Genomic DNA, 26,891 nt, shown 5'->3' with positions numbered 1-26,891 from the left:
TTCGCGACAAAAAAAACCACTGACCTATCAGGACAGAGTTCAGTACCTTTAAATTGATAACAGCCAATAGAAGCGTAGGAGAAGACGCGCACCGTGACGTTTGACTTGTAATACTATAGGGCGCTAGAGCAACAAGAAAATTATGCCGCCCACAATTAGCTAAAGTGGAGGGAAGCTAGATATCTTTTCATTTTATTGTAACCTCTGTTTTTCTAATACTTATTTATTCAGTATGTCTGGATATTTATCACTTTGTAAACGAGGTTCTGGGTGCAAATATCCTTATATATACACGCACACATTTATTATATAACGTATGCGTTGTAGCTGCATGCAAGCTATCTCCCATTACTAAGGTATTTCACACTCCAACTTAAAATGTGTAAACTACTTGAGTGCGGTTTCAAACTTTTTCCAAGACAAATGACTCCCTATCAAAAAGACAATCCATAGGGTACAGGCCATGGGTTAATTTCCTAGATTAAATCAGTCTGTCTGTCATTTGCACAGCTCTGATTGGGTATACTGGCAATTTTTTTGGAATGCTTACCCTATAATAAAACTACTTAATCTAAAAAATACACTGATGGGTATACTGTATAGTTACAGACAACATTAAAAAATAAACCATTATCTAGTGCTTTCAAATGTCACCATTTGAAATTATATGAGAAAATCCATTTAACATGTGAGAAACATTTCCATTTGATAAAGCCATTTTATGTTTATTTTAGTTCTGCACATTTCTTTCAGGGGACCATGAAAAAAAGCAGGCACTAACACAAGGGCCTGGCAAATAATTTTATACAGAAAGAATAATAAAGGCTCTCTAGATATCAGCATAGTACAGTACTCATAGTACAATAATCCATTAAGAACAGTACTTCTTAATACAGTGAAACATTGGTATTGATTCAGAATTTATTCAGACTTTTTCATGTGTATAAAGAATCAAATTAATGTATTTTTGGTTTGGGTGAGCAGTAGTTTGATAAACAGGAAGGTAAACCTTAGTCTAAATCACATAAGCACTTTAAGCATCTACGCCTGGGCCAGGGTACCCTTAAGAAACCCAAGGGGTGTAGGAGGAACTAACTTTAGCCTCAGTACAGTAACGTGTTCAGCAGAATAAATTACTTTGTGTACAGCACAAAACAGCTCAAAGTAGGCTTAAGGATAAAATTCCAGGTGTTTTCTGGCTATGACCTGCAGCTAGCTTGTCACACCATTACATCTGATTATTTATAGTGTTGTGAACAGTCTTCTGGAGAAATTAGTATACAGGTTAAATTAAACAAATTAAATTTGTATATAATTTGTTCTTTGTGAATCTGTTAAAGACAAAGTCTCACTTTTCATAAACCACGGTTGTCAAAACAAAAGAAAACTCATGATTGCTATCAGTTAAGCATTACATATACATTACATATTACAAAATGCATTCATTAAATCAGTCACATAAAATTTCTGATCCAAGTCATTTGTTCTCCAGAATGTCTATGAGATCTTCTTGTTCAGAAAACTGCTGCAAAGACACACTCATTTGATCCAGAAGCGCCTCCCCTGATAAAAAGCAATGTACATCATGCAGAGTTTTCCCAATCCGATGGTCAGTGACTCTGTCCTGAGAGAAGTTGTAGGTCCTGATTTTTTCTGATCTGCCTTTGGTTCCAATCTTTTTCAACAGGGTAAAATACATCAGAGCAAGGTAATTAGCAGTTACAAATTCAGTTTTTGCAGGCCTCCAAGCCTATTTTAGATGCCCACGGTCTGAGTTGCCTGAACAGAACAAAAGTATGGGCTGGCTGGATATTAAGGACTGGATTGGGGACTTCTGTCTTAGTACATGCCCAATATATTAAATACAACCAACTGTAAATTGTTAAGTTCAACACATTGACCACACATATATTGAACAATATTCAAAATGCAGTTATGCCCAGATTATACTTAATCTGAAACTAAATTGCTTTTTAAATTGAAATATGTTTGACATTGAGTTTCCCCCTGATTACATTTAAACTACATCTGGATAACCAGAAATATGCTGCATTTTCCAATCATTTCTTAGCCACAAATCAGCAGTGTACCTGAAGTTTGCGAGTTTGATATCTCTTACTGGTCTCCTCCTCCAATTTTGCATTGTAGATCTTGGCCCGCAGCACTTTCATGGCCTTCTCTTTGTTTTTGATCTGGGAACGCTCCTGCTGACACTCTGACACCATGCCTGCAGTTGCAAGATATCCACACTGCAAACTTAGGAATCTTATCATAATTATTATAGCACACTGGTGATAGGAGTTAATAAGTGTACGGCTTTACAGTCATAACCAAAATTTGTCAGTCTCAACTTTTGGCCTTCACAAAGTTTACTGCCTCAGTTTTTTAGATCCTTTTGTCAAATATTTATGTGGTATAGTGAAATACAATTATAAGCATTTCATAAATTTTTATTGACAAATACATCCAGTTCAAGCAAAGACTTAATATTTACAGTGTTGACCCTTTTTTAAGACTTCTGCAATTCACCTTGGCATGCTGGATATCATCTTCTGGGCAAAATATTGACTGATGGCAACCCATTCTTGCCTAATCAATGATTGGAGTTGATCAGTTTCTGTGTTTTTGTTTGTCCACCCTCTTTTTGAGGATTGACCACAGGCTCCCAGTGGGATTGAGATCTAGGGAGTTTCCTGGCCATGGTGCCAAAATTTCAATGTTTCATTCACCAAGCCACTTGGTTATCACTTTTGCCTTGTGACATGGTACTGTCATTCTGGAAAAAGCATTGTTCATCACAAAATTGCTCCTGGATCATTGTGAAAAATTGCACTTGGAGGATGCTTTGATACCATTCCTTATTCATGGCAGTGTTCTTAGGCAAGTTTGAGCAAACCCACTCCATTCGATGAGAAGCAACCCCACACACACGAATGTTCTCAGGATGCTTCACTGTTGGCATGACACAGGACTCATGGTAACGCTCACCTTTTCTTCTGTGGACAATAATTTGTCCAGATGTCCTAAACAGTCTGAAGGGGGCTTCATCAGAGAAAAATAATTTTACCCCAGTCCTCTGCAATCCAATCCCTACACTTCCTGCAGAATGTCAGTCTGTCCTTTATGTTTTTCTTCCAGAGAAGTGGCTTTTTTGCTACCCAAGCCATGCACTCACACCTGCCTTCTGCCATTCCTGAGCAAGCTCTGCACTGGTGGTGACCCTGCTCCTACAGTTGCATCCTCTTTAGGAGACAATCCTGGTGCTTGCTCAACTTTCTTGGGCACCCTGAAGCCTTCTTCAGTTCAACTGAACCTCTCTCTTCTTCAAGCTCTTGATTATTTGATTAGTGTTTGGTTTAGGTGCTTTCCTACTAGCAGCAATGTCCTTGCCTATGAAGCCCCTTTGATGCAATGCAATGATGACTGCACATTTCCTTGAAGGTAACCATGGTTAACAGAAGAAAACTTCAAGCACCACCACCCTTTTAAAGCAACCAGTCTGCTCTTCTAATCAGCATGACAGAGTGATATCACCTACCTTGTCCTCATTAACCCTTTCTCCTGAGCTAATGAGAAGATATTTGAAACAATGTTAGTAGGCCATTTTGTGGGAGGGCTGAAATGCAGTCATTTTTGTGATTAAGTTCGTTTTCATGGCAAGAAATTGCAAGTCATCTGATCACTCTTCACAATCTAGAGTTAATGCAAATTGCCACCATAAAAACTGAAGCATCAAACTTGGTAAAAACTAAAATTTGTGCTAGTCTCAAAACATTTGGCCATGACTGGTACTATCAACTGGTTTTGGGTGACCAAGTTTAAATTTGACTAGAATTCCCTGGTTTTAACAAAAGAGCATATTTCTATGCCCTGTTGACCTTTTTACCTGTTGGTAAGTGGACAATCCTCACAGCACTATCAGTCGTGTTAACATGTTGTCCTCCAGCTCCACTGGCTCGCTTTGTCTCTATCCTTAGGTCTTTAGAGTTTATAGTAAAAGAGATCTGTGGATACAATATAATATAATCACATAAGTAAACTCTTCTGTAACTTTCAGGTTGTTTAAGGTGTTCCTTCAGTAATTATAGATAATCTCCCTCTTTTATGATGTGCACCAGTCCCTTTTTCAGCAAAATACTCCCACAACATAATGCTGCCACCCCCCTGCAAAAAGATGTTTTGGTGCGCTTTGGATTAAAAACCTCAACCTTTTTCCTTACATTATTATGACCAAACTAATCTTTGTTTTATCTGACCAGAGAACACCCCACCAAAAGGGTAGATCTTTGTTTGCAGGTCATCACCAGGACTTCAGTCTAGCTTTTTATGCTGGTTTTGAATTAGGGACTTTTTCCTAGCATCACAGCATTTCAACGTAGGACTCTCTAAATGGTGGGTATAGATACATTGATAACTGATGCCTCAAACTGTTTCATCTATGGATACAATACGGTATCCACAGATGAAGCAGTTGTCTTGGGGTTCAGTTGCACCACTCAGAGAAAAGTCTGTTCAGCCCTTGAAATTCACTCCTGCCTTGTTCCTGAACAATTCAGAGTCTGTGTGATGTTTATATTTACATACAACTGTTTGCTCAGAAGTTTGTGATGCTTTAAGTTGTTTCAGAATTTCTCCTAAGGAGGAGCTGGACTTATGGAGATCCCCATTTTTTGTTCTTGAAGGTCTTGGGTGAGTTCCTTGGATTTTCCCATGGTATCAACGGCAACTTTAAATGCAGACCTTTAAATCCCACAGGTGGTATGAACAAAGTAGATGCCCTAACTGACTTTGCAAAAGAAATGTATAGTTAACTGAAAGTGTGGAGTTTTGAAAAATTGAGCTTGAATGTCTTTAGATAAGGTCTATTGTAAATGTTTTGACTATGATGTACTATAATCAAACCTTATTATAAGGTGTTGCTTATTACTGAACCTCAAACTGACCATGCCGGTTAGATAAAAAACAAGTAAACATAACTGAAATACAAACTCCCTCAGACATTTTTTCTAGGTATAAAAAATTGACAGTTTATATCTCCAGTATCTTTGGGACCTCTGATGGCTGTGGTAGTATTGCCACTGTCATCGTGCTTGTGTGTGTGCGTCCTTGTTTCTCTGTCTTTGGGACCCTCTGAACACGATGGACCCCTGCTTCAAACTTCATCTTTTTATAGCTCAATGGGCCACTGATGCTTGCTGTGGCATGCCTTACACCACCTGAGCAAGGATGAGAGACATGAGACATCATCTGTAAATAATTTTCCCAAGCCAGCACAAAATAGTCCCAGTTGTTTTTGGGTTACACTTTCGGTAGAATTGAAACTGACCTATGTCACTTGGCATGAATTCCAGAATGTCAAAGTTCCAGCCATGGAAAGCAGCAAAGTTCTGATACATGTCAAATATTTCAGCGGTAAAAAGCATGGCTTCCTGACCTCCAACCCCAGCTGTAACCTCTAGTACCAGATCACTCATGTCTGACTGCTCCTCAGGGATCAGGAGAGAGAGAATCTACAAGCATTAAAAGTCAGAGTACTGATTGTTGTAATATTTGAAATACTACAGAAATACATTTTTTGTATAACAATTAATCTGCACAATTTTGACTTTCATTAAATCATGCTGATATACACCTAATGATTGATTACATGGCATGTAGGAACCTACTATTTGTTTCATTTCTTGAATGGCTGCGTGACAATTCTCGTGCTCTCTCTGTACAAGTTCACGCAGATCTGGGTCATTCTCTGAAGAGAACTGGGAGTTAGCGAGTTAGCCAGTATACCTTAGCTAGACATGTTAGGTAGTTAACTGCCTTAAAACGTAACCTAATACCGTGAACCATGACAGTTTAAGTCAGCAATAACTGGGTAACTTGGCTATCAATCCTTACCTTTCAGTAACTCCTCGGTCTCCTCAAATTCCCTCCGTTTTATTTCTAAATCTTTAATTTTTTGGATCAACGGTCCTAAAAAAGACATTCTTGTCCTTTTTGTTCTTAACTCCTCGTCGTCCGTGTGAATGTCTGCAGCGTTCACTGCTTCCAAACAGTTAGCATATTCCGTTTCTACTCTCTTGAGGTAGTCATGTAGGGATTTCATGGAAAAGATCTCGTCCACTGTCAAAATCTTTGTGACCATTACTGGAGTTGTACTATGAAAGTTTCGCTGATGTCTTAAAAATTGGCAAAAAATCGGGTTTGTAATTGTGCAGTTGTGATTTGCAAAACCACCGGAGATGAAACTAGACGCTGATTTCCTGAACGGTCTTGAGTACTTTATTTGTTTTAGCACAGTCCAGCAGAGTAGCTGACACACAGGACCCAATTTCGCGACGGCCATAGCAAGTCAAAAAACAGGAATATCTTGTCATTTAAATTACGTATAATATACCGTTCAAACCTTCAATAACTTGCCATCCATGCTTGCCGACAGAAGCCAAGGTCGTTGTTTTATTTCCATGTCAGCTATATTTCATTATAAAGGTCCGCACAATAAAAGTCAGGTTTTTATAAACCTGAACAATAAATCGGTGGTTGCTTTGAAAATACTGTATGCTGATTCTTCTATAGATGTTATACTATGTAAGACTTTTAAAAATCTTTTTTTTAGATGTTTCTTATCTAATACACACATAAACATATTCGCTTGTTCTTTTGTTTGTTTACTAGTTTTCAGAAAGGGAAGGTTTTCGGCGTTTAGTTATTTAGTTAGTTTAGTTTAATAGAAGCATTAATTCAGCATATGGTTGTATTATCCTATGTTTTTTTCAAGTAATCAGTTTTTTATTTGTCTACTAAAACTAACAATTAAACTAAAAGCAGTTACAGTAAATATTTTTGATTTAGTTCTCTCATTAATATGGGAAAAACAGGAGCCTTTTTATTAATTATTCTATGCATCAAATTTAGCCTGAGTTGAGCTGCTATACACCAATAAATGAGTTCCTGAAATAGACCATTTCTTACATGGCTCCAAGGATGTAACCCTAGAATCACTCTAATCAGTTGATTTTGTCATACCTAAAATTTCTTTAACTGTGGCTTTGTCAAATTAATCATCCAGATATTATTGACATAATCAAATGATGCAGTATCAGACTTGATGGCAGCAGCTTTAAACAATCCCTAACCAAGAAATCTGCCTGTTTGGCAAGAATATTAGTCCATTAAATTTTCCTAGCACTTTCATAGCCATACCTACACCACTTAAGCTATTATACAAGACAGTCAAGACATTTAACAGAGGTTCTAGGTGAAATACTACAATCCCCCACACATACCATTAACTATGCAGTTCTTTTATAGAATTTAGGTTTTGATACAAATAAAAGTGATTCTGTTTTTCCTACATATATAGAGAGCTTATTGCCAAAACCATGCACCTACTTTTCATAGATCCTTACCTGGCTGTGTCTGCACACAGGTGATATTCCTGTCTAAAACCTGTAGTGCAGAAACAATAATAAAGGAATAAATTACTACTACAAGCAGCTCTTATATCATTAATATATATCAGAAACACAAAATAAATATATCAGATAATATATATCAGAAACATTGAGTCACAGGTTCGGTTTTAGAAAATAAATCTCCAATTTAGAAAATAGAAACTTTAGAAAATAATCTCAACTTTCAGAACCCTGCTAGAGAAATAAAAGATGTCAACCATGTGATTGTTGTACTTGGAAAAAACTTTGACTCTTAATTTTGAAATCATTGTATCGTATAATCTGTCAAAAGCCTTTAGTAAGTGTAACAGAACCTTGCTACATGAATTCCTTTTATCTATTTCCTACTTTATGCAATCTGTTAAAAACAGGTCTTAACTAAAATGTATAAATGAGAATGGGTATTTACAACTTCATAGATTCGTTCATGCCTTTTGATCAACTTTTTCTAAAAATGATAGATACAATTCTGAAGATGGAATCTTACTGATAATTCCCAAGGTAATTTCTGTTCGCTTTAGTGTGTAATGGAATGTTTTTTATGACAAAAGGACTTAAAGAGTCCTGTATGAGATATTGACAGCACTGCAGAGCTTAGTATTTTTCAATGTTGTGTCCCTTCTAGAACTTGTGTTGTATACCTCTGCTGAAGTTAAAAATAACATAAATTGTAGTTTGCTTTTTATCAAGAAGATGGCAGTAAAGGATCATACTCTAATGTGTGATTTGCATTTTTATTTATTATTTTTTCTATCTTCGGTAGATTTAAAGTAATAGATTTTACACAATAGTCCCAGATCCAAAATATTAATAGCCTGATAATTATATGTCAAGTGAACTTTTTTGCTCTGGAGGTAAGTCTGGATAATATTGTTCTGCCAATGCTGTACTCTTTTGGTACACTTAAAAAAAGAAAAGTTAAATAATTGCAACTTATAACTTTAAGTTTTTGTTTTTTAACTGGAAGCAGATGTTAAATTGGACATTGGTATTGTGTTCTAAAAGACAAACAAATCTCTTATACTTCATTCTTTAGGACAAGCAAGTGTTAGACATTATGACATACACCTTCATCAATATCATCTCTCTCTCTTTCTGTCTCATGAGCTTTCAGCAGAGATTTTTCACCTAACTCTATATTTAATGTATTAAGCAATTAATGCTAGGGAGTTGTGGGTCTGTACAGTTAATCTTTGAAAGGATTATGACCATGTCTTATCATTCTCATGGTTAGTGTGGAGTCATTAACCTTTAACCATTAACCACTGAGTCATCATTTCTAATAAATAATACATTCCTTTAGTGAAGGCACTTTCAGTACAATCAAAATGAAAATGTAGCCTCTTAAGAACATAGTGGGTGATATTGTCTGATTCAAATAATTTGCTTGGAGCCATCAATCCATTAAGCATTATTCTGCGAGCCCCCTTTTTTTTACTAATAACATATTTGACTATCAGAAATCTTTGACTAACAAAGTTTGTTTACTTGCCCTTTGCTCAGAAAATAAGAAAAATACCCTGTTAGACCACAGAACCCATTCAGGAGCAGTAGAAGCCAAACACCTGGTTGAAATGCTGAGATGTTTGCAGTTAGGCTCTCATGGGAAAGAAAAACGTTCTTCCACAGAGCTATGAATGAACCATTCTTTTTTTTGTGTGTGTGTGTCATGTGCCCTCCAGAATTGTCATTATTGGTAAAGAAGAACAAAAAAATATCACAAAGAATGTTTTTGAAAGAGTGTCTTTGTTAATCAGCATGATCTTACACTGAAAGTATGAAAGTAGTACAAACTGTCATTGGGTTAAAATTATTCATACAAAAATTTGTAAAATACAAGCCACCCCCCCACCCACCCCCGCAAAAAAAGGCACACATCATAAATTGGCATGTATTGTATTCAGGTTTTACAAAGCATGGCTGGACTCTTCCTAATCCGCCTAAAAGAGAAGCCAAAAGAAAAGGATGATCACAATAGCAAAAACCTACTCCAAGGTCAATGGCATGGACATTTTTAGATATACAAAAGTCAAGGATACACAGAAAAGAACCTCCCCACTGTGAGGCTTTTTTTCTTCCAAAGGTCCAGCGGCATGTTAGCACACATGGCAGTAACCATGGTCTCCATTAGGCGTTTTTAGATTAAAAGCTTGTTGTCTCTGTGAAATGGCTAAGACTAGATTATGGTTTGACAGTTGTTAAAAGCATACCTCCAAATCTGAGAACACAAAAAAGGGTTAATCATCACTTCCCCCAACTTAAACCCTTTTTTGGCTTCACAAGTGATGACCAAGCACTGAAGGATCTAGAGATATTTTACATGGAAGAACAAACTCAGGTCCCTACATGTTCTCCCACCACATGCAACATTGTAAGTGCAAAGGAAGAGTGCACAGACTACCAAAATACAGAGTTTCCAATAATTGTGACATCCGTTTTTAAATGGGAAAATACAATTTATAATATTTTTATATTCATATTTGAACATTATCATAATATCATAATTTTGACTTCTGTCATATTTTCAGTAAGATTTCTTTTCATATCCTTTTTTGTTTTTTTTTTTACCAAGGAATGCCAAATAGTTGCCTTTCTGTCTTGTGTTTTTGGTCATAACCTACACTGAAAAGGATGCAGCTCTTAGCATGTTCTGCTCTCCCAGACCTGTCTGCCACCTTTCTAAAACCTCTGGTGTCATTTCATGACCTGTCCCCTGCATTCTTCTGAATTTGTCTGCTGACTTTGCACAGCCTCTGGTCCCCTTCATGGACCATGTTTCTGTTTCGGCTCCTGTTCCAGTTACCATTCCTGTTTCTGTTCCTGCTCCAGACCAGGACCTTGATCCTCTCTCTGCCTGTGTTGCTTGCCTGGCGGTACCAGGTCCTGCCCTGGGCCCAGTGTGACGCCTGCCTCTGGTGTTCCTGTTAACTGCCCCCTTTCTGCTCTAGGGGGCCCTTGTTTGCCATACTGTGCTCCATTGCTGTGCATAAAGGGTGAGGGGTTATATCACGGTTTTCCCTGTTTGGTGTTGTGTTTCCCATGGCACTAGGAGCAATGCTTTTTTTAAATTTTGTTGTTTTAGTTTAGTCCCTACCTTGTCTTGTATGTTTCATATCTCCACCCTTCATTGTGTTCACCTGTCATGATTCCCCCCTAACCCCTACTCTGCATGTGTAACAATTGTTCTGTTCTTCACTTTTGTACCTGACTATTGCATTTGTTTACTGTTTTACCTATATGTCTATCCCTGTGTATCTCTTACTTTGCATCCTGATTGTTTTATGGTTTTGGGGTGTTTCTCTTTCTTCTGGCATTATGACCTTAGACTTGGATTTGCCTTAAAAGATGCTGCTCACGACTGTATGTATTTAGCAGTTCTACGTGTCATTTATGAAGTCGTAGTGTTCATCCTCTGTAATCGGTGCTTACAGACTACATATTACTCAGGGTGATATCAACTTCATTCCTAAGATTAACACGTGGGACTAGTGGTGGCATGTTCCTGTAGCACGTAGCACGGGGAAGGTCAAACAGAACTCGGAGAGAGTCTTATTGTCGTGTTTTACATGCCCGCCCTAATACAAAATTGTTCACTGATATTTCAGTGGTGATGTCAAATCAATCTGAAAATTCTGTCCATCCAACAGAGAATGAATAAATCAGATGTCATTAATTCCTTACTTGGACATTAAACGATACTTGGACATTTTACTACACAGAAGAAAGCTTTTTCTGTGTCAGGCAGCTTAACTGTTGACTTAAGATCCTTATTTGAAAAGCTTAAATGTAATGAACAAGAGACATAACCATAGCCCGCACAGGAAATCTTCAAAGGAAAAATGGGCAGGTCTCTGCTGTACAATTCTTCTTTCGCTTCATGCCTTTTCTCCATTTGTCAGTGCCAGAACGTTTTTATGCTTAAACCTGCCTTAAAGCAGAATGTTAACAGTGTTTGGAAGTAAAAACGGTAGGAATGTTTCAAATGGGTTAAACAGAGCCTCAGAAATCCATGTTTCTTTTTGTGAAGGAGTATTTCTAACATCATAGTTTGAGTTACCACATGCCACTTTCCGAAATACTCACAAGTAACATGAGTTATATGGGACAAATTCCTTTTATGTATTCCTTGTATAACATACTTGGTTTACTTGATTCTGATTACAACAAAGGTTCATGCTTAGTACAACTAACACCTTATACTACAATAGGACATTTTCTGCCAGTATTGCGGTTGGGAGTGGGCACCACAGTTTTTGATTTCACATGTTTGACTTCAAGTGACACCACTAATTGCCAAATTTACAGATATTTGTAGAAATATATAGAAACCATAGGTAAAGTCCTGTCTCCATGACTAAAACAGAGAAATACAGTGACACATTCTCTAAATTCACTTCATTTCACCATTTATCTACCTGCGTATACTTGCATTCCAGCTGAGACATTCTAGACATTCTCATGGTGTCACTTAATCCTGGTGCAGCCAATGTTGTTACAGCACAGAGTCAATGCAACTTGAAATGATAAATTATGTCCATAAATTCTGTAAATTATGTGAGGATTTAGTTCAAGAATTTTTTAATTTAAAGTTTATTTTTTAATTTGAACAAGTTATGTCTGAATTACATTTAGATGAGTAACATGAAAATCTGAGGATAGACACCTGTCTTTTTGGTCTTTAATCTGCATTAACCTCATTCACTACACACTCTGCTGCTTCCTAAAAACACTACATGCTGGCATCACATAAATAGGCTGTTGCGCACCCAAGGCCTGAAAATAAAGGAGGAGGAAATATGCATTCAAATGAATATCTGCTTTTGTGTGTGGGCAAAAGAACATTGAAGCCTTGCAGAACATTTCCTAAAGGGAGTGGAATGCATTTCCATTATAGTGCGCAGCTAGCTCTGGTTTAATGAAGCCACTGTAAAGATAATAAGACCATTCATAGGCGGATTTACGCTCTGAAAATAGTCTTCTGATGGGCAGATTCTAAGAAATTCAAAGCTGAGTGGCTTAATTAAATTATGCATTATGTTTAAAGTGACAGGATGTAATTGTTAGCTGTTTACACTTTAAGAAAAATCTTACATGTATCTTACAAGAGTATCATGTTACTTCAAAGTTTCATGATCAACACTGGTAAACTTACATGAAAGATTCAACAGTATGATATTTTACTTTCTTTGAATTTGGTCTATTTAAGATCTAGTATTTACATAGCACATTTCATTTTGGGTCAAAAATAAATTACATTATCGAAATAACAACTACAAATCATGAAATTTAAATTAAAATGAAATTAAATAAAAGACTCAATATGATGTATAGGCCAATCTAAACAAGTAAGTCTTTATTCTGGATTTAAAAAAAACATTGTAGTGCTTGCATCACTAATATTCCTATAGTTAGGAGCTATATAAGAAAAATCTCTTTCAACAACCGAGTTGTAAGTAATCCTAGTAATTACCTTCAGTTGAGTGAAATGTGGATAATTATATATTTGATATAATTATTGAATTATTAATATTTGCTGTTCATTGAAATCTACACAAGCCACAAATTGATTTTTGAAATGTTTTATAAATGTTTAGGTTGGACTAGTTAATCTTAAGCAGAAGATTATAAATTCTCTTTTCTCCATGCAAAATACGTATTCTTAAACTCATTCCTGTCTTTTAAGATAATAAACTGAATTGCCAGTTTACTAGACACATTTATCACTTTGGCCTTCAGAACAACATTAGACACTTGGACAAGGACACTGTATGCATTGTGCAGGAATATACCGTGTGTGCGGGGCAATCTGTGAATTTCCTACCTCGGCCTTCCACTAGCTGACTGTGATGGTAAGTACCATGGGGTGCAGTGACTGGGGATAAACTTGTTGAGGAAGCTGCAGGGTCCCATTTGGCTCGCCTGGTCTTGACTGTAGGCAGTGTGACATTGCATAGTTTGTTGTGATTCATTATGCTTTCCCTTTGCTTTCCTGGTGCTTTAACACCAAGATTATGGGAAATGACAATCACACAACCCCTGGCATCAACATCTTTTATTCAAGTAAATGAATGTCTAGCGATAAAATATTATTTGGGGTTTTCACCTCATTGATATGTTTTTCATGATGTTTAGGGCTAAGCATTTCATGCCAAAAACAGGCTTCCTGCAGTGAGGACATACTAAATGTAGCTAAATTTAATTTGGTGAGTGAATTGTTATGATGCCAACATCCCAGGAGGTAACAATGTTAATCTATTGAAAAAAATGCTTTATAGATTCTAGTATTATAGATGTATATACTTAGACTTTATTTATTTAGACTTTCAGACCCACAGTTACTGCCATTTTAATCCACAGTCTATTTCTGCTGGATACACATTAAGCTTCCATTTTAACCTGTACTGGATCAGACATGTGATATGTCATAATGGCTATGTACAGCCTATAGGCAGCTGTGCGCTGAGTCTTTCAAATTATCTGTTGCTTGTACTATTGGATGGGCAATGTGGCAGCAACAAAGCACTCGTGGAACACTGAGCACTTTTGGCCCTGCGGGATGTTCACATCCCTCAGCTTACGATAACAAACTGGCAGGGCACCATCCTCCCGCAACATGCGGGATGGCTGTGATGACAAGATAGCATTTTTTTCTGTAAAATACACTAATAGTCTATGGAGCAGAGCTGGAGTGTTGATTTTTATGATTCAATTCACTGAAAAGACCATAGTGTTTAAGTTACTTTTATTAATTTATTTAGTACACATTTCTGATACACATTTCTGATAGTACACATTAGAGTTTAACAGAAATAGAATAGAAAATTCTCAAAACAAAAATATAAAGTGGACCTCATCAGTTTGTCAGCCATTTTCTACCCATTCATCAGTGTTCAGTTTCTGACCACAAGAACACTCTTGAGTGTGTGCAGTGTACTGTAGTAAAAGGTGTAGAGATAATAAAAACTGTAGTGATCTTTGTATATGTAGCATCTGAGGGAATCACGTGGATAGTAGCAGGATGCAAGGTGCTGGCAAGAAAATAATGCTGATAGAGACACTTATCTAAGTAGAAGTCATCATATACAACAACATATGTAAGACATATGAGCTGGACACCCCCAAGTCTAAATGTTAGGAACCACAGGGAACAAGATACTGTAGGACCTCCAGATCCCACAAGTGATGAAGTGAGTACCTCAGACAGCAGTAACCCAAGGTGAATGAGAATGAGGAGGAGCAGGAATCATCATGAGACAATAAACCTCTGCATGGTATGTACCACGGGAAAATAGTGGAAGTGACTGATATGGAAAAATCTTACCAATGGCTGAAAAGTGCTGGATTGAAAGACAGCATGGCTACACTAATCACAGCAGCACAGTTACAAGCTCTGAATAACAGATCAGTAGAGGCTGGGATCTGCCACACCAGGTGCAGATGCAGGCTGTGCAAACATACTCCTGAAACAATCCAGGGGTGCAAGATGCTAGCAGGCAGAGTCTACATGGAATGCCATAATTTAGTAGCTGTCATCGTACCGATCTGTGCCAAGTTGATGCTGGAAGTTCCAAGGTCAAAGTGGGATACACCCCAAAGAAATCACCCCCCAGATTTGTATTCTTTGTTATTCTTTGTATCACCCAAAGAATGGCATTTGTCCTGTAGTATCCTGTAGGACTTTCAGATACAGACAAGCAAAATGGTAATGGCTAATCAACCACATATAGTAGAGGTGGATAAACAGCTGAAGAGGACCATAGTGATAGATGTAGCAATCCCAAGCAATAACAACATCAAGAACAAGGTACACAAAAAGCTTGAAAAATATCAAGGGCTGAGAGAAGAGCTGGAAAACATGTAGAAGGTGAAGGCAACAGTCGTTCCAGTAGTAATTGGAGCACTAGGGGTTGTGACCCCCAAACTAGGAAAATGTCTCTAGCAGATCCCAGGAACAACATCTGAGATCTCCATCCAGAAGAGTGCAATCTTGGGAACAGGCCTCTAGTAAAGGACCTGACCTTGAAGGAAGTTGTTAATCTTCAGAAGGGTCAAATTATTGGCATGCATCAAGCAGAGCAAACATCTAAGGAGATTGCTGAAACTACTAAAATCGGGTTAAGAACTGTACTATTTAAAAGTGGAAGGACAGTGGGGAAATATCTTCGAGGAAGGAATGTGGTGGGAAAAAAATCTTGAATGACCATGATCGGCGATCACTTAAACGTGTGGTGAAATCAAATCGTAGAAAAACAACAGTAGAACTCATGTTTAATAGTGAAAGCAAGAGCATTTTCACACGCACAATGTGAAGGAAACTCAAGGGATTGTGACTAAACAGCTGTGTAGCCTGAAGAAAACCACTTGTCAGTGAGGCTAACCAGCAAAAATGGCTTCAATTTGCTAGGGAGCATAAAGATTGGACTCTGGAACAATGGAAGGTCATGTGGTCTGATGAGTCCAGATTTACCCTTTTCCAGAGTGATGGGCGCATCAGGGTAAGAAGAGAGGCAGCTGAAGTGATGCACCCATCATGCCTAGTGCCTACAAGCCTGTAGGGGCAGTGTTATGATCTGTGTTGCTGCAGTTGGTCAGGTCTAGGTTCAGCAACGTTATGTGCCCAAAGAATGAGGTCAACTGACTACCTGAATATACTGAACGACCAGGTTATTCCATCAATAGATTTTTTCTTCCCTGACGGCACGGGCATATTCCAAGATAACAATGCCAGGATTCATCGGGCTCAAACTGTGAAAGAGTGGTTCAGGGAGCATGAGACATCATCTTCACACATGGATTGGCCACCACAGAGTCCAGACCTGAACCCCATTAAGAATCTTTGGGATGTGCTGGAGAAGACTTTGTGCAGTGGTCTAAATCTCCGATCATCAATACAAGATCTTGGGGAAAAATGAATCGAACTCTGGACATAAATGAATCTTGTGACATTGCAGAAGCTTGTGGAAAGGATGCCACAGTGAATGCGTGCCATCATCAAAGTTAAAGGCAGTCCAACGATATATATATATCCTGGCCTGTATTGAAATCATACTGTAAGCAGTGAACCAGCATTGCCTGATTGACTGTAATTGAAGCTTGAAATTGATGTTTTCAAGCTTTTCAAACTGATTTTCATATTTTGGTATTTTTCAGGCTCATCCTCACACAAATTCAACATTTTTTTCCCTTATCAATCTACATTCAATATTGCCCAATGAGTTAGTGAAAATTGGTTTTTGGATGTTTTTGTACATTTAAAAAAAAAAAAAAGATAAAAATCTTGCATTTTCTTAAGCAATCAGACATTTTATGACACTCAGTCTTGCTGTGGTGCATTCTACTTTTATAAATCGTCCTTGAAACTTCACTTGTGCCTAATTTAATTGATTGGCCATAATTATAAAATGCACACAGCTGTCTATATGAGGTCTTACAGTTGATGGTGTATGTCACAATGGAAATCGGGCCATGAGGTTGAGAGAATTGTCTGTAGACCTGCAAGACAGGTTTGTGAGTAATCAGGGACAAAAGCCTTGGTCAGAGGTAACCAAGAACCTAATGGTCACTATGAGATACAGAGTTTGTTTGTGAAAATTACAGAATGCTAACCATCAGTGTAGCAATCCACCAATTAGGCCTTTGTGGTAGAGTGGCCAGATGGAAGCCATTCTTCCCTAAAGGCATGCTAAAGTTCATGTGGAGTTTGACAATAGGCACTTGAGCAACTCTCAGACCCCGAAAAGAAAGATTGCTGGTCTTATAAAACAAAGATTGAAGTAATTGGCTAGTATTAATATCATCTCTAGAGTCAATATGACAAAGAACAAAAGCCAAAGATTATCTTTGGCAAAATTCTGTGGACGTCCTGAGTGGTCACCCAGATTCTGGACTTGGACCCAAGAGAGTATTTCTAGCAAGGCCGGGCAAGGCAAGTTTATTTGTGTAGAACTTTTGTACACACAGGTAATTCAAAGTGCTTTACATAAGCATAAGAAATTAAAGTAATAAAGCTTAATGCATTCCGAGATCCATCACCTTGGGAAAGTTTTCTTCCCCAAAATAATTTAAAGAAAAATTTACATTACAATGTATTTAAATAAAATGAAATTGATCTAAATAAAATGTAACGATGAGCGGTTAGGAGGCGGACGCATACACAGAAGAGAGTGAGATTTATTATGGGCAAATCCAGAGTCGTATTCATAAGCGGAAATAAACAGTCCGGTCATAGAAACAATACACAGAGTCTGAGAATACATGATCAACAAAAAGGAAACAAAACACATGGTAACAGAAAAAGGAAAGCAGGCTACAAAAAGAAACACAACTTAAACAAGCAGAGGAAAAGACTTAGAGGTTTGCACTGACAAACATGAACAGCGAACACTACAGTGACATGGATTCACAATAACCAGCAACAAGACTTAACTAACACAGGGCTTAAATACATGGTTTAACGAGCATTAAACAAGAGACAGGTGATACAAATAAACCGAAACTAAGGAACTGAACCACAACAATGAAGTAACGCAAAACAAAGACACAAGACAGGGAAACTGTAGCGACGGGGATGCTAGGCGGGGGCGAAATGTGACATAAAGGCTAATTATATAATGACATATAAAAAAGGAATTAAAAGAGAAAAAAATAAAATAGAACAATAATATAATGACATTAATAATGATAATGTTAAAATAGAATTAAATAAAATTCAGTAAATTGAAATAAATAAAATAGTGAAAAAATAGAATAAAAATATGAATAATAACATATATAAAGTGCATAAAATCAAGGCGGTGGAACAGCTGTTCAATAGCAGGGTAGTGGCTTAAGTGGTCTGTATGATACAGGAGAACAGATGTTTTCAGTTTGTTTTTGAAAATGGTTATACTCTGTGTGTATTTCACAACATGATGGCTGAATAATACTGCTCTAAAGGGTCCTATTAGGCTTGAATTTTTCCAGCATATCAGAGTGTACGTAGGAGCTATTTTGTGATTTGAATACAAGTAACAGTATTTTAAAAATATATCCTGAATCCTGATTGGACTTTAGCAAAGCATCTATTTGCACTTAAGAATTTAATAAGATGAGTGAGCGTACCCATTTCAATAACATTGCTTATAAACAGGAGGTTAGAAATTGACCGACAAATGGTCAAGGAAACTCAACAGGCTTAAATCAGGACAATCAGTGACACAAGTCCCAGGTGGTATAGCTAATATGGGATAGGCCGGAGGCTAACAGCAGAGGGAGGGCATCATTACTGGAGTAATGCGAGACACACCCAGATCACTTTGGCTTGCCTGATGTTTAATACTTTGCCTCTGAAAAAAAGTGGAAATACATTGCATTTATTGACTGAGAGATGTAGGAGGCCTTGTTAATCGGTCAACGATGGAAAAGAGAGCACAGGAATTATTAATGTTTTTATTAATGACATCCAAAATGTATGTGTTATAATCCTGGGGCTTTATTTATTTCAAAGTCAATCTGAAGGCTAGTCAATCGAGGCTTTTTAGCTTTTCTGCCTGCCTTTTAAGGCAGTTCGATGTTTTTGTTCTTCTCCCTGTGGACTTTTGCCTGTCATAGATTTTCTGTTTTTTCAGACACCAGCACATCAATTATATTTATTAACCTGGCAGTGAGATTTTCTATGAGAGTATTAACTTTTAATTGATGTCACAAATGGCCACCCTCCTCACGTGCATGATGTCACGGTTTCCCTGTCTTACTGCACTCCCTGGTTCCATGCCTTAGTTTCGTTTTCTCCTTCCCCGTCTGTTCCTCTATTCCACTCCTTGTTTAAGTTTCCGCTCTTCTCATGTTCGCCTGTGTCTGTTTGGCGTCTGTCTTGCTTATTTAAGCCGTTTTGTTTTGTCTTCTGGTTGTTGGTTATTGTGTTATGTCCTTCTGTCAGTTCTGCCTTATGCCCATTTACGGTTGTCGTCATTACTTTCTGTTTACTCTGGTAGTGTGTTATTTTACCCTTAGTGTTACACCTTTTGCCTCTGTTTGTTTTATAGTTGGTTACTCTGCTATGATTCCACCAGGAACAGGCAGAGGTAGAACGCAATTGCAGGAGGTGGTTTGTTATATGAGGAAACACGAACATGAAGTGTAAAACAAACAGAGGCAAAGGGGTAACACTAAGGGTAAAATAACATGCTACCGGAGTAAACAGAAAGTAACGAGGACAACCGTAAATGAGCATAAGGCAGAACTTGTTCCACAAGCTATCTGCCTTGCAAACACCACAACCTGATCCAATACTACTACTCAACTTATTTTCACATTCTCAGCTGTATTTGCACATTAATTAAGATTACAATAACACATGTCAAGTTGCTCAATATTGATATAGTATTACATTATTGTCATGCTCCCCTCCTCAACTCCCTCATCCACATTATTTTTGTACATGTGGTTTAGTGTTTTGGTTTCTTTTCTGTTTGTATGTCACTGTGTGTATGTGTTTACCTTCTTTTCCCCCACATGTTGCAACACTTGCAAGCTTTACATATATCCAGGTCCAAGCCCCAGTAGAGCAAGCCAAAGGCAACAGCATAAAGAAAAACTCCCTGGCTCAGAGGAAGAGACCTCAAGAGGTACCAAGACTCAAAAATGTGAACCCATCCACCTCGACACTGGACAACATAATGACATCACAGCACAGCAAGTGAGGGGATTATATTGACATGGAAATATGGTGTGTCAGTGTCCAGGGTCAAGTCTGGCTGGTGAAGTGTGCATTCTTTGGCAGATACCATTTCCTCAATGTTTCAGATGGAGGGAAAGAAAGGTTAATCTAGGGGAAAGAGGGGTAATGCGGAGTGCATTGCAACAAATTAAAATAAAATAGCAATTAACAACAGGAAAAGGCTAAATTTAAAATAGAAAAAATAAGATACTGATATATAATAAGCAAGTAATGAGACTGTAACAGGGAGCAGTGAGGAGGCAGACACGTATGAAGAAGAACGAGATTTATTATGGGCAAATCCAAAATCAGAGTCATTGTAGCATTCCATGGTCATAGAGCCACCACAGAGAGTATGTGCATACATGACCAAAACAAAAACACACAAAGGCAAACAGGGGAATCAGGCTATAACAAAAACTATGGAAAACTCAGGGCTAAGAAACACGGAGGCTAGGATACACGTAGTACAATCTTACAGGTATACAGAGACGGGCTTTTAAAAACATTCACTAAACACATAAACGCACAGATTCAAATAAACTTGCAATGAATAGCCAAGACCAAGAGCACAGGGCAGGGTTTAAATACATGAACTAAACGAGGGACAGGTGTGGAAAATCAAACGAGGGGTGGAGAAAATGAAACTACCGAATGGAACTAAAATAAAAAAGACAGGGAAAACATGGAATACGGAAGATGGGAAGGACTAATCGTGACAGAGACAGCAAACAATTATTGTTCGGAACCAGAAATGAGGTCATCCCCCTTGTTAGCAGTGTTCCCCATTTCACCTGTGCCTTGTTCTCTGCCTTAATCAATGTATATTCATATACCCCTTTGTTGAACATGTATGATGTCGGTTATAGTCTGCTGTGCTTCTTCTCATGTTTGTTGTATCGTGTTTCAATTAAAAAACATTAGACTCGTGTCTGCATCCAGCTCTTTTTTTCACTTCTTGCCAACAGTCCATTACAGCTTTAATTTCTTATGTTTATTTCTGTTTCCTTAGGTTTAAATGCTTGTCTAATTTGTACCTATATTATATTTGGCACATTTCTTCTGTTTAAGTTACATATTTAATTACAGAACTCTTATTACATGCTTACACAGCACTACTGAGCCAGAGTCCACTTTTGTACACCTGTGTGCTGAGGAATGACAATAAAGAATCTTGAATCTTTTAGGGCATTGGAGATTTCTATCTTTGATGACAGGAAAGGGACTTTAAGATGAATCTGAAATGTACCAAAATGTGGAAAACTCAATTGTCTGAAAATCCACCACATGCACTGAGTGTACGGTTCAAAAGGAGATGGCTGAACATGGAAGTTTCCTCTTATTGTATTTGGCTGGTGTGACTCAAGTAATCATGAAATGAGAACAATGGAGGGTTCATGTGCATAGAGCATGTGACAGGATGAAGGTTTAGAAGGATTACCTCTTTCATGTTTACTGATAATAAAGTGAGATGATGAGGATTTAAGTGTGTCTTGACTCAAGACCCCAGTGATGCATAATTATTAAGCTTTTAACTTGTTAATCTTTTTGTGGAATTTGAAATGTATTTGTTCAGATCTAAAACCAGTAATAATTTATGGAACTGTAGTGAACTATATGAGGCTTATTAGGCCAAATCCAAAATTTCTGATATTTTAATGAGGCTATGTAATGTTTTAACATTATGACTGAAGGCCAAAAGTACAACAATGCTGTTCCTATCCTCCATACAGCATAATCCCAAATGATGTCTGATTTTATCTCCCATACACCATAATCCCAAGTGATGTCTGATTTTATCTCCCATACAGCATAATCCCAAGTGATGTCTGATCTTATCTCCCATACACCATAATCCCAAGTGATGTCTGATTTTATCTCCCATACACCGAAATCCCAAGTGATGTCTGATCTTATCTCCCATACACCATAATCCCAAGTGATGTCTGATCTTATCTCACATACACCATAATTCCAAGTGATGTTTTTCCAGTTCTATAAAGGCAAAAATGTTTTCCAAATTTTCTTTCTGTAGACAAACTTTTTTAATGTAATAGTTCTGATGTGGGATTAATGTCTCTGTACAGATTACATAATAAAAATGCCCCAGGGAAGAGTTGGATTGGACGAATTGGATCTTCTTCTACTCAAAAGAACTCATGCAAAAGCATGACGCTGCTATTTTTGGAACTGTTTATCACCAACACCGTTTAGGTATACTAGCCCTTAGTGCTCTCTAACTGTTTATATTTTTTCCCGTGGACTTTACTACATTATAGCTGGAAACCAGCAACTTCCACTAGACATCAAAAACTACATCCAAAGAATGCTTAAAACGTAAATTACGTTAACATTTTTCTTTTTCCATCATGGCTGCTTTCATTCCTCTTCAGTGTGCAGAGTACATGTTTAGCTATTCTTTGTCTGTCGTTAGTGATAGTTTTATCTGTGAGAAGAGTAGATCAATTGCTAGTCTGACAGAGAAGATTCTAGTGCTAGAGGTGTGCATCCAGACCTTAGAAAGTGTTAGACCTATCAAGGAACTAGAAGTACAAGCTCAATATAACTTAGATGTAGTTAGCAAGCCCTCAAGTCCAGCATTATAGCCCTTGCAGCAGGGCAAATGAGTGATGTTACAGTGATATAGCCGAGCTTCGGCTCGTCCACGGGAGGATCATGCATCCCCAATTTGCGTGTCTAACAGGTTTGCCCCACTCAGCAAAGCACCATCTGAAAAGCCTGTTGAAAGAGCTCTGGTTATAGGGGACCCTCTTTTGAAATTGGCTAGGCCTTTAGGGACACCAGCAGCAGTAGTTAGCTATATAACGAGGGCCAGGGCATCTAAAGGTCTTGGGCAAGCATAGGTTCTCTGACATAGTTATTCATTTAGGAGCTAATGACATACAACTTCGCCAGTAAGACATTACTAAAAATAATATTGAAGAGGTATGTCAATTAGCGAAGGCGAAGTTCGAAGCTGTAGTATGCTCTGGTTCCATCCCAGTGCAGCGCAGCGATATAACATACAGCCAGTTATCTTCGCTGAACTGCTGGATGACCAAGTGGTGCTGGCAAAACAATGTGGGGTTTATAGATAATTGGAGCACATTCAAGGGCAAGCCTGGCCTTTTAGGGCGAGATGGTATCCATCCTAACAGAGAGAGCACTGCTCTCCTCTCCTGTAACATAAGCCATAGTTTTATGACAGACCTTGTTAATCTGACAATCCAGAACGTAGGCCAGGCAGCAGACAAATAAGCTAAACCAACCGTCTACTGGTCGCTACGTGACGTCACCAGAGGTTCATCATATTGACACTGTGTCTGTTCCCAGAGATAAGCAGAAATAAACAAAATGAAGAAAAACAAGTCTTAATAACCTAATTAGTATTAAAGTAACTGATTCACAGAACACTACCTGCATCTTTCATCAAAAGATGGGTTTACTAAATGTTAGATCCCTAACATCTAAAGTAATCATGATAAGTGAAATCCTAACAGATCATAGATTTTATGTACTTTGTCTAACATAAACCTGGATCAAGCCAGCTTTAAAGGAAGCATGTCCTTCTGGCTACCGCTATGTACACTGCGCTTGTTTAAATGGCCGTGGAGGTGGAATTGTAGTTATTTATCCTGACACTGTTATTAAACCTGGTTATGATTTTGAGTCCTTTGAAATTATATCTACTAGCATAAATAATGTAGCCAGCGATAAGAAGCCCACCCAGCCTCTTCCACTAATTGGCATCTACAGGCCATCAGGAACCTATCCTAGAAAAAGCTGTAGTGCAGCAGCTAAGCTCATACTTGAATCAGAACCAGACACATGAAGTCTTTCAGTCAGGGTTTAGGCCTCATCATAGTACGGAGGCAGCACTGATTAAAGTAGTTAATGACCTGTTGTTGGCTTCTGACCAGGGTTATGTCTCTTTGCTTATATTGATTGACCTGAGTGGAGCATTTGACACTATAGATCACAACATTTTACTATATAGACTCAAAAATGTTGTTGTGAATAGCTCATTCCTGTTTTATATCTTATCTAGCCGGTTGCTACCAGTTTGTTAACATAAATGCAGACTTCTCAGCATACAACAAGGTTAGCTATGGTATCCCACAAGGATCTGTTCTAGGGCCTTTGCTTTTTTCTTTATATATGCTACCTCTAGGTGACATTATACATAAACACTGTGCTAGTTTACACTGCTTTGCTGATGATACTCAGCTCTATGTCGCAGCCAAACCAGAGGCCATAATATATATATATTATATATGCTTAGTATTATCCTAATGCATAAAGGACATCTGGCACTGGATGTTGAGGAACTTTCTCTCACTTAATACTGACAAAACAGAGGTGCTTCTATTAGGCCCAGAGATGGCTAGGTCCTCGCTCTCTAATTACTCAATGAACCTCAAGGGTCTAGCAGTCACATTTTCTCTAACAGTTAAAGATCTTGGAGTTATTATGGATCCATTCAATGCTCATTTAAATAATATCTGTATAGTCAGGCATTTTATTAACTACTTCCCCATCTTAGTTAAAGGTGTAGATCTGGGGATCCATGGGCATTGTGAGTTATGGTAAACTGGCATGTTATGATGCTGTCACTTCACCTCTCTTTTGTCACTCAAGTTTGTTGACTGAGAGCAGTGGAGTGCAGGTGTTCCGGTGTACCCTCATGCCTGTGTTTCCTTCTGGCTCTGTGCTTTTAGCTGTGCTGCTATAGATCTAGCTAGATCTGCCGGAGTCCATCTTTGCACATTATAGTTCCCTAATTTACACACCCTTATACCTGGACATGCCTAATAATCTATTCTCTCTTTCTGCTGAGGTACATCTACCTCTGATGTCATGTTGTTACTGAGTCTCAGCCCATTTCAGATGTCAACACATTTATTTATACACAAACAAATATGAACATATTACCTGCCCTTTGTTCAAAACAGGTCATTTATGGAAGAGAAATATTGGAAACAACTGTACTAAGGCATGATAAGTTATTGTCAGTGAATTCACTTCTAAATGCATGGTGTTGACTGAAAAAAGATCGGGATCTTAAAAGTCAACCCATTAATGGGTTGTACAGATCCAGCTATAAGGTAGCAGTACCTAATAAACTGGAAAGTTGTAACAGTATGGCATTTCTGTCATATACATGAGAAAAAGATGAGTGGTATAATTATGTGAATGACTAAACTGTATGGCAGATTGGAATAAATATTCCCTATTGCAGCATTTAACCATCAGCATTGATAAATCTTAGATGCAATACTACATTTGGCACACTCAGTGTAAAAAACTAAAGTACTGTAGATGCAAAACGAACAGGCAAGACAGGACTTGTGCTCACTTTTCAATCACAGTGTATCCATTTGCTCAGAGGACCTTTTCCTCCTCTGAGGAATTTTTGTAAATGTAGTCTTGTCTTTGAAAGAATGAATTCTACAGATGTAAACCTTAATTTACAATTACCTATGACTGAAGAATTCATTCATTGTTTTGTTTAAATACCTGTTCCACATAAACTCTGATTGCACTTCACATTGTTTTTATTGATTTCCACGTAAGCTTTTGTTGATTTTTTTTTATAGACAACAACTGCCCCTATGCACAATAGAGTTATTATTTGTTGTGTCTTAGACAAATTAACACTAGTGTAGATATGAGGCATTAAAGATCTAAAACAACTTCTTTTTCAAAGCTGCCAACTCATAACTCATTATTCAATATCATTACTGAATGTTATGCTTTTTACGCATTATGATAGAAATGTCATGCAGCGAGGATGAAATAAATGGTACCCCTCCCAGGCACAGGTAAACATTACCCATGAGTTTACCCATAAGCAAGAAAGCAGACTTATTTAATTTCCTTTTTTTATTCACCTTTGAAACTGGGTCCTGATTTTATGAATTCTGTATTGTGCATAATCTGCTATAGCAGACGTCTGAGGATTAGGTGTGCCAGTGAGAGAGCATTCCACTTCTCTGAGTCTGTATTTGTCTTTTCAGCTTTCCTAACCCAATAAAAGAAGTTTCTAGTGCACTTAGAATTTAAAATTAACTTTGGACAGCAAAACTGCAGTGTGTATCTGACTACAAGTTTCACTTTATTTTCTGGTCTACAAGCCTTGGAAAAACACTGTCAGCACTGCCATTTTGTGAAAGGAAAAGTTAGTGTCTAGAAAGTCCCTGGAAACAGTTTTGTATTTCATATTACAAATAAAAGAAAATATACTAAAGCACAGAACTATATACTGATACTGATTACACATACTGAAGTTGATGTTACAGACTATTATTTCACAATAATCAAGTAATGCTTAGAAGCTCACTCTCTCATTCTCAATTTTGGAATTTGTGTGTTATTTTCAGGGACAGACCCCAGACTGTCCCTCCCATACCACTGCAGACTGATTTTAGACCTGACAGGGTGTAGGAGGCAAAGCAGTCTGGCTGTAAGTGTAAACAGCATCTTCCACACTTACCCACTTGCTTACAGCTTAAACCACAAGTAAACAAGCATTCTGTCAATTCTGTTTTAATAATGTATTGCACCAACCAATGTAAAATGCTGTGTGACTCATAACAAATTACACTCACACATTTTGTCAGTGTGCCTGCATTTTGAGTTTTTGGTTTGAGAGCACATTAGACACACTAGAAGCAAAAGGAACAAAATAAACAAAACCAACAGCAAACAAAACAAAAAGAACATGTATTTATTAAAATAATAGGAAA

The 26,891-nt window shown here is 37.7% G+C and overlaps 1 protein-coding gene across 1 annotated transcript; it reads right to left on the bottom strand.

Annotated features, from left to right (window-relative positions):
- Positions 1–694: 694 nt before the first annotated feature.
- On the bottom strand, positions 695–6,435 carry mtrf1l (mitochondrial translational release factor 1-like). Its single transcript, XM_027028415.2, has 7 exons — positions 5,893–6,435; positions 5,667–5,746; positions 5,327–5,510; positions 5,053–5,216; positions 3,887–4,004; positions 2,091–2,227; positions 695–1,675 (listed from the first exon to the last, which is right to left on the bottom strand). The coding sequence occupies exons 1-7, from the start codon at positions 6,338–6,340 to the stop codon at positions 1,478–1,480; spliced, it is 1,329 nt and encodes a 442-aa protein (XP_026884216.2). The 5' UTR covers positions 6,341–6,435; the 3' UTR covers positions 695–1,477.
- Positions 6,436–26,891: the final 20,456 nt, after the last annotated feature.

The sequence above is a fragment of the Electrophorus electricus genome, chromosome 11, assembly GCF_013358815.1.
Source record: "Electrophorus electricus isolate fEleEle1 chromosome 11, fEleEle1.pri, whole genome shotgun sequence".
Classification (NCBI taxonomy): domain Eukaryota; kingdom Metazoa; phylum Chordata; class Actinopteri; order Gymnotiformes; family Gymnotidae; genus Electrophorus; species Electrophorus electricus.
This window is presented reverse-complemented; position numbering and strand designations above follow the sequence as displayed.

Coding starts and splice junctions, on each gene's coding strand:
- mtrf1l (XM_027028415.2), bottom strand. CDS start 6,340: ATGGCCGTCGCGAAATTGGGTCCTGTGTGTCAGCTACTCTGCTGGACT. Junction 5,747..5,892: donor GACCGAGGAGTTACTGAAAG/GTAAGGATTGAT, acceptor AGTTCTCTTCAG/AGAATGACCCAGATCTGCGT. Junction 1,676..2,090: donor ATCAAACTCGCAAACTTCAG/GTACACTGCTGA, acceptor CTGTTGAAAAAG/ATTGGAACCAAAGGCAGATC.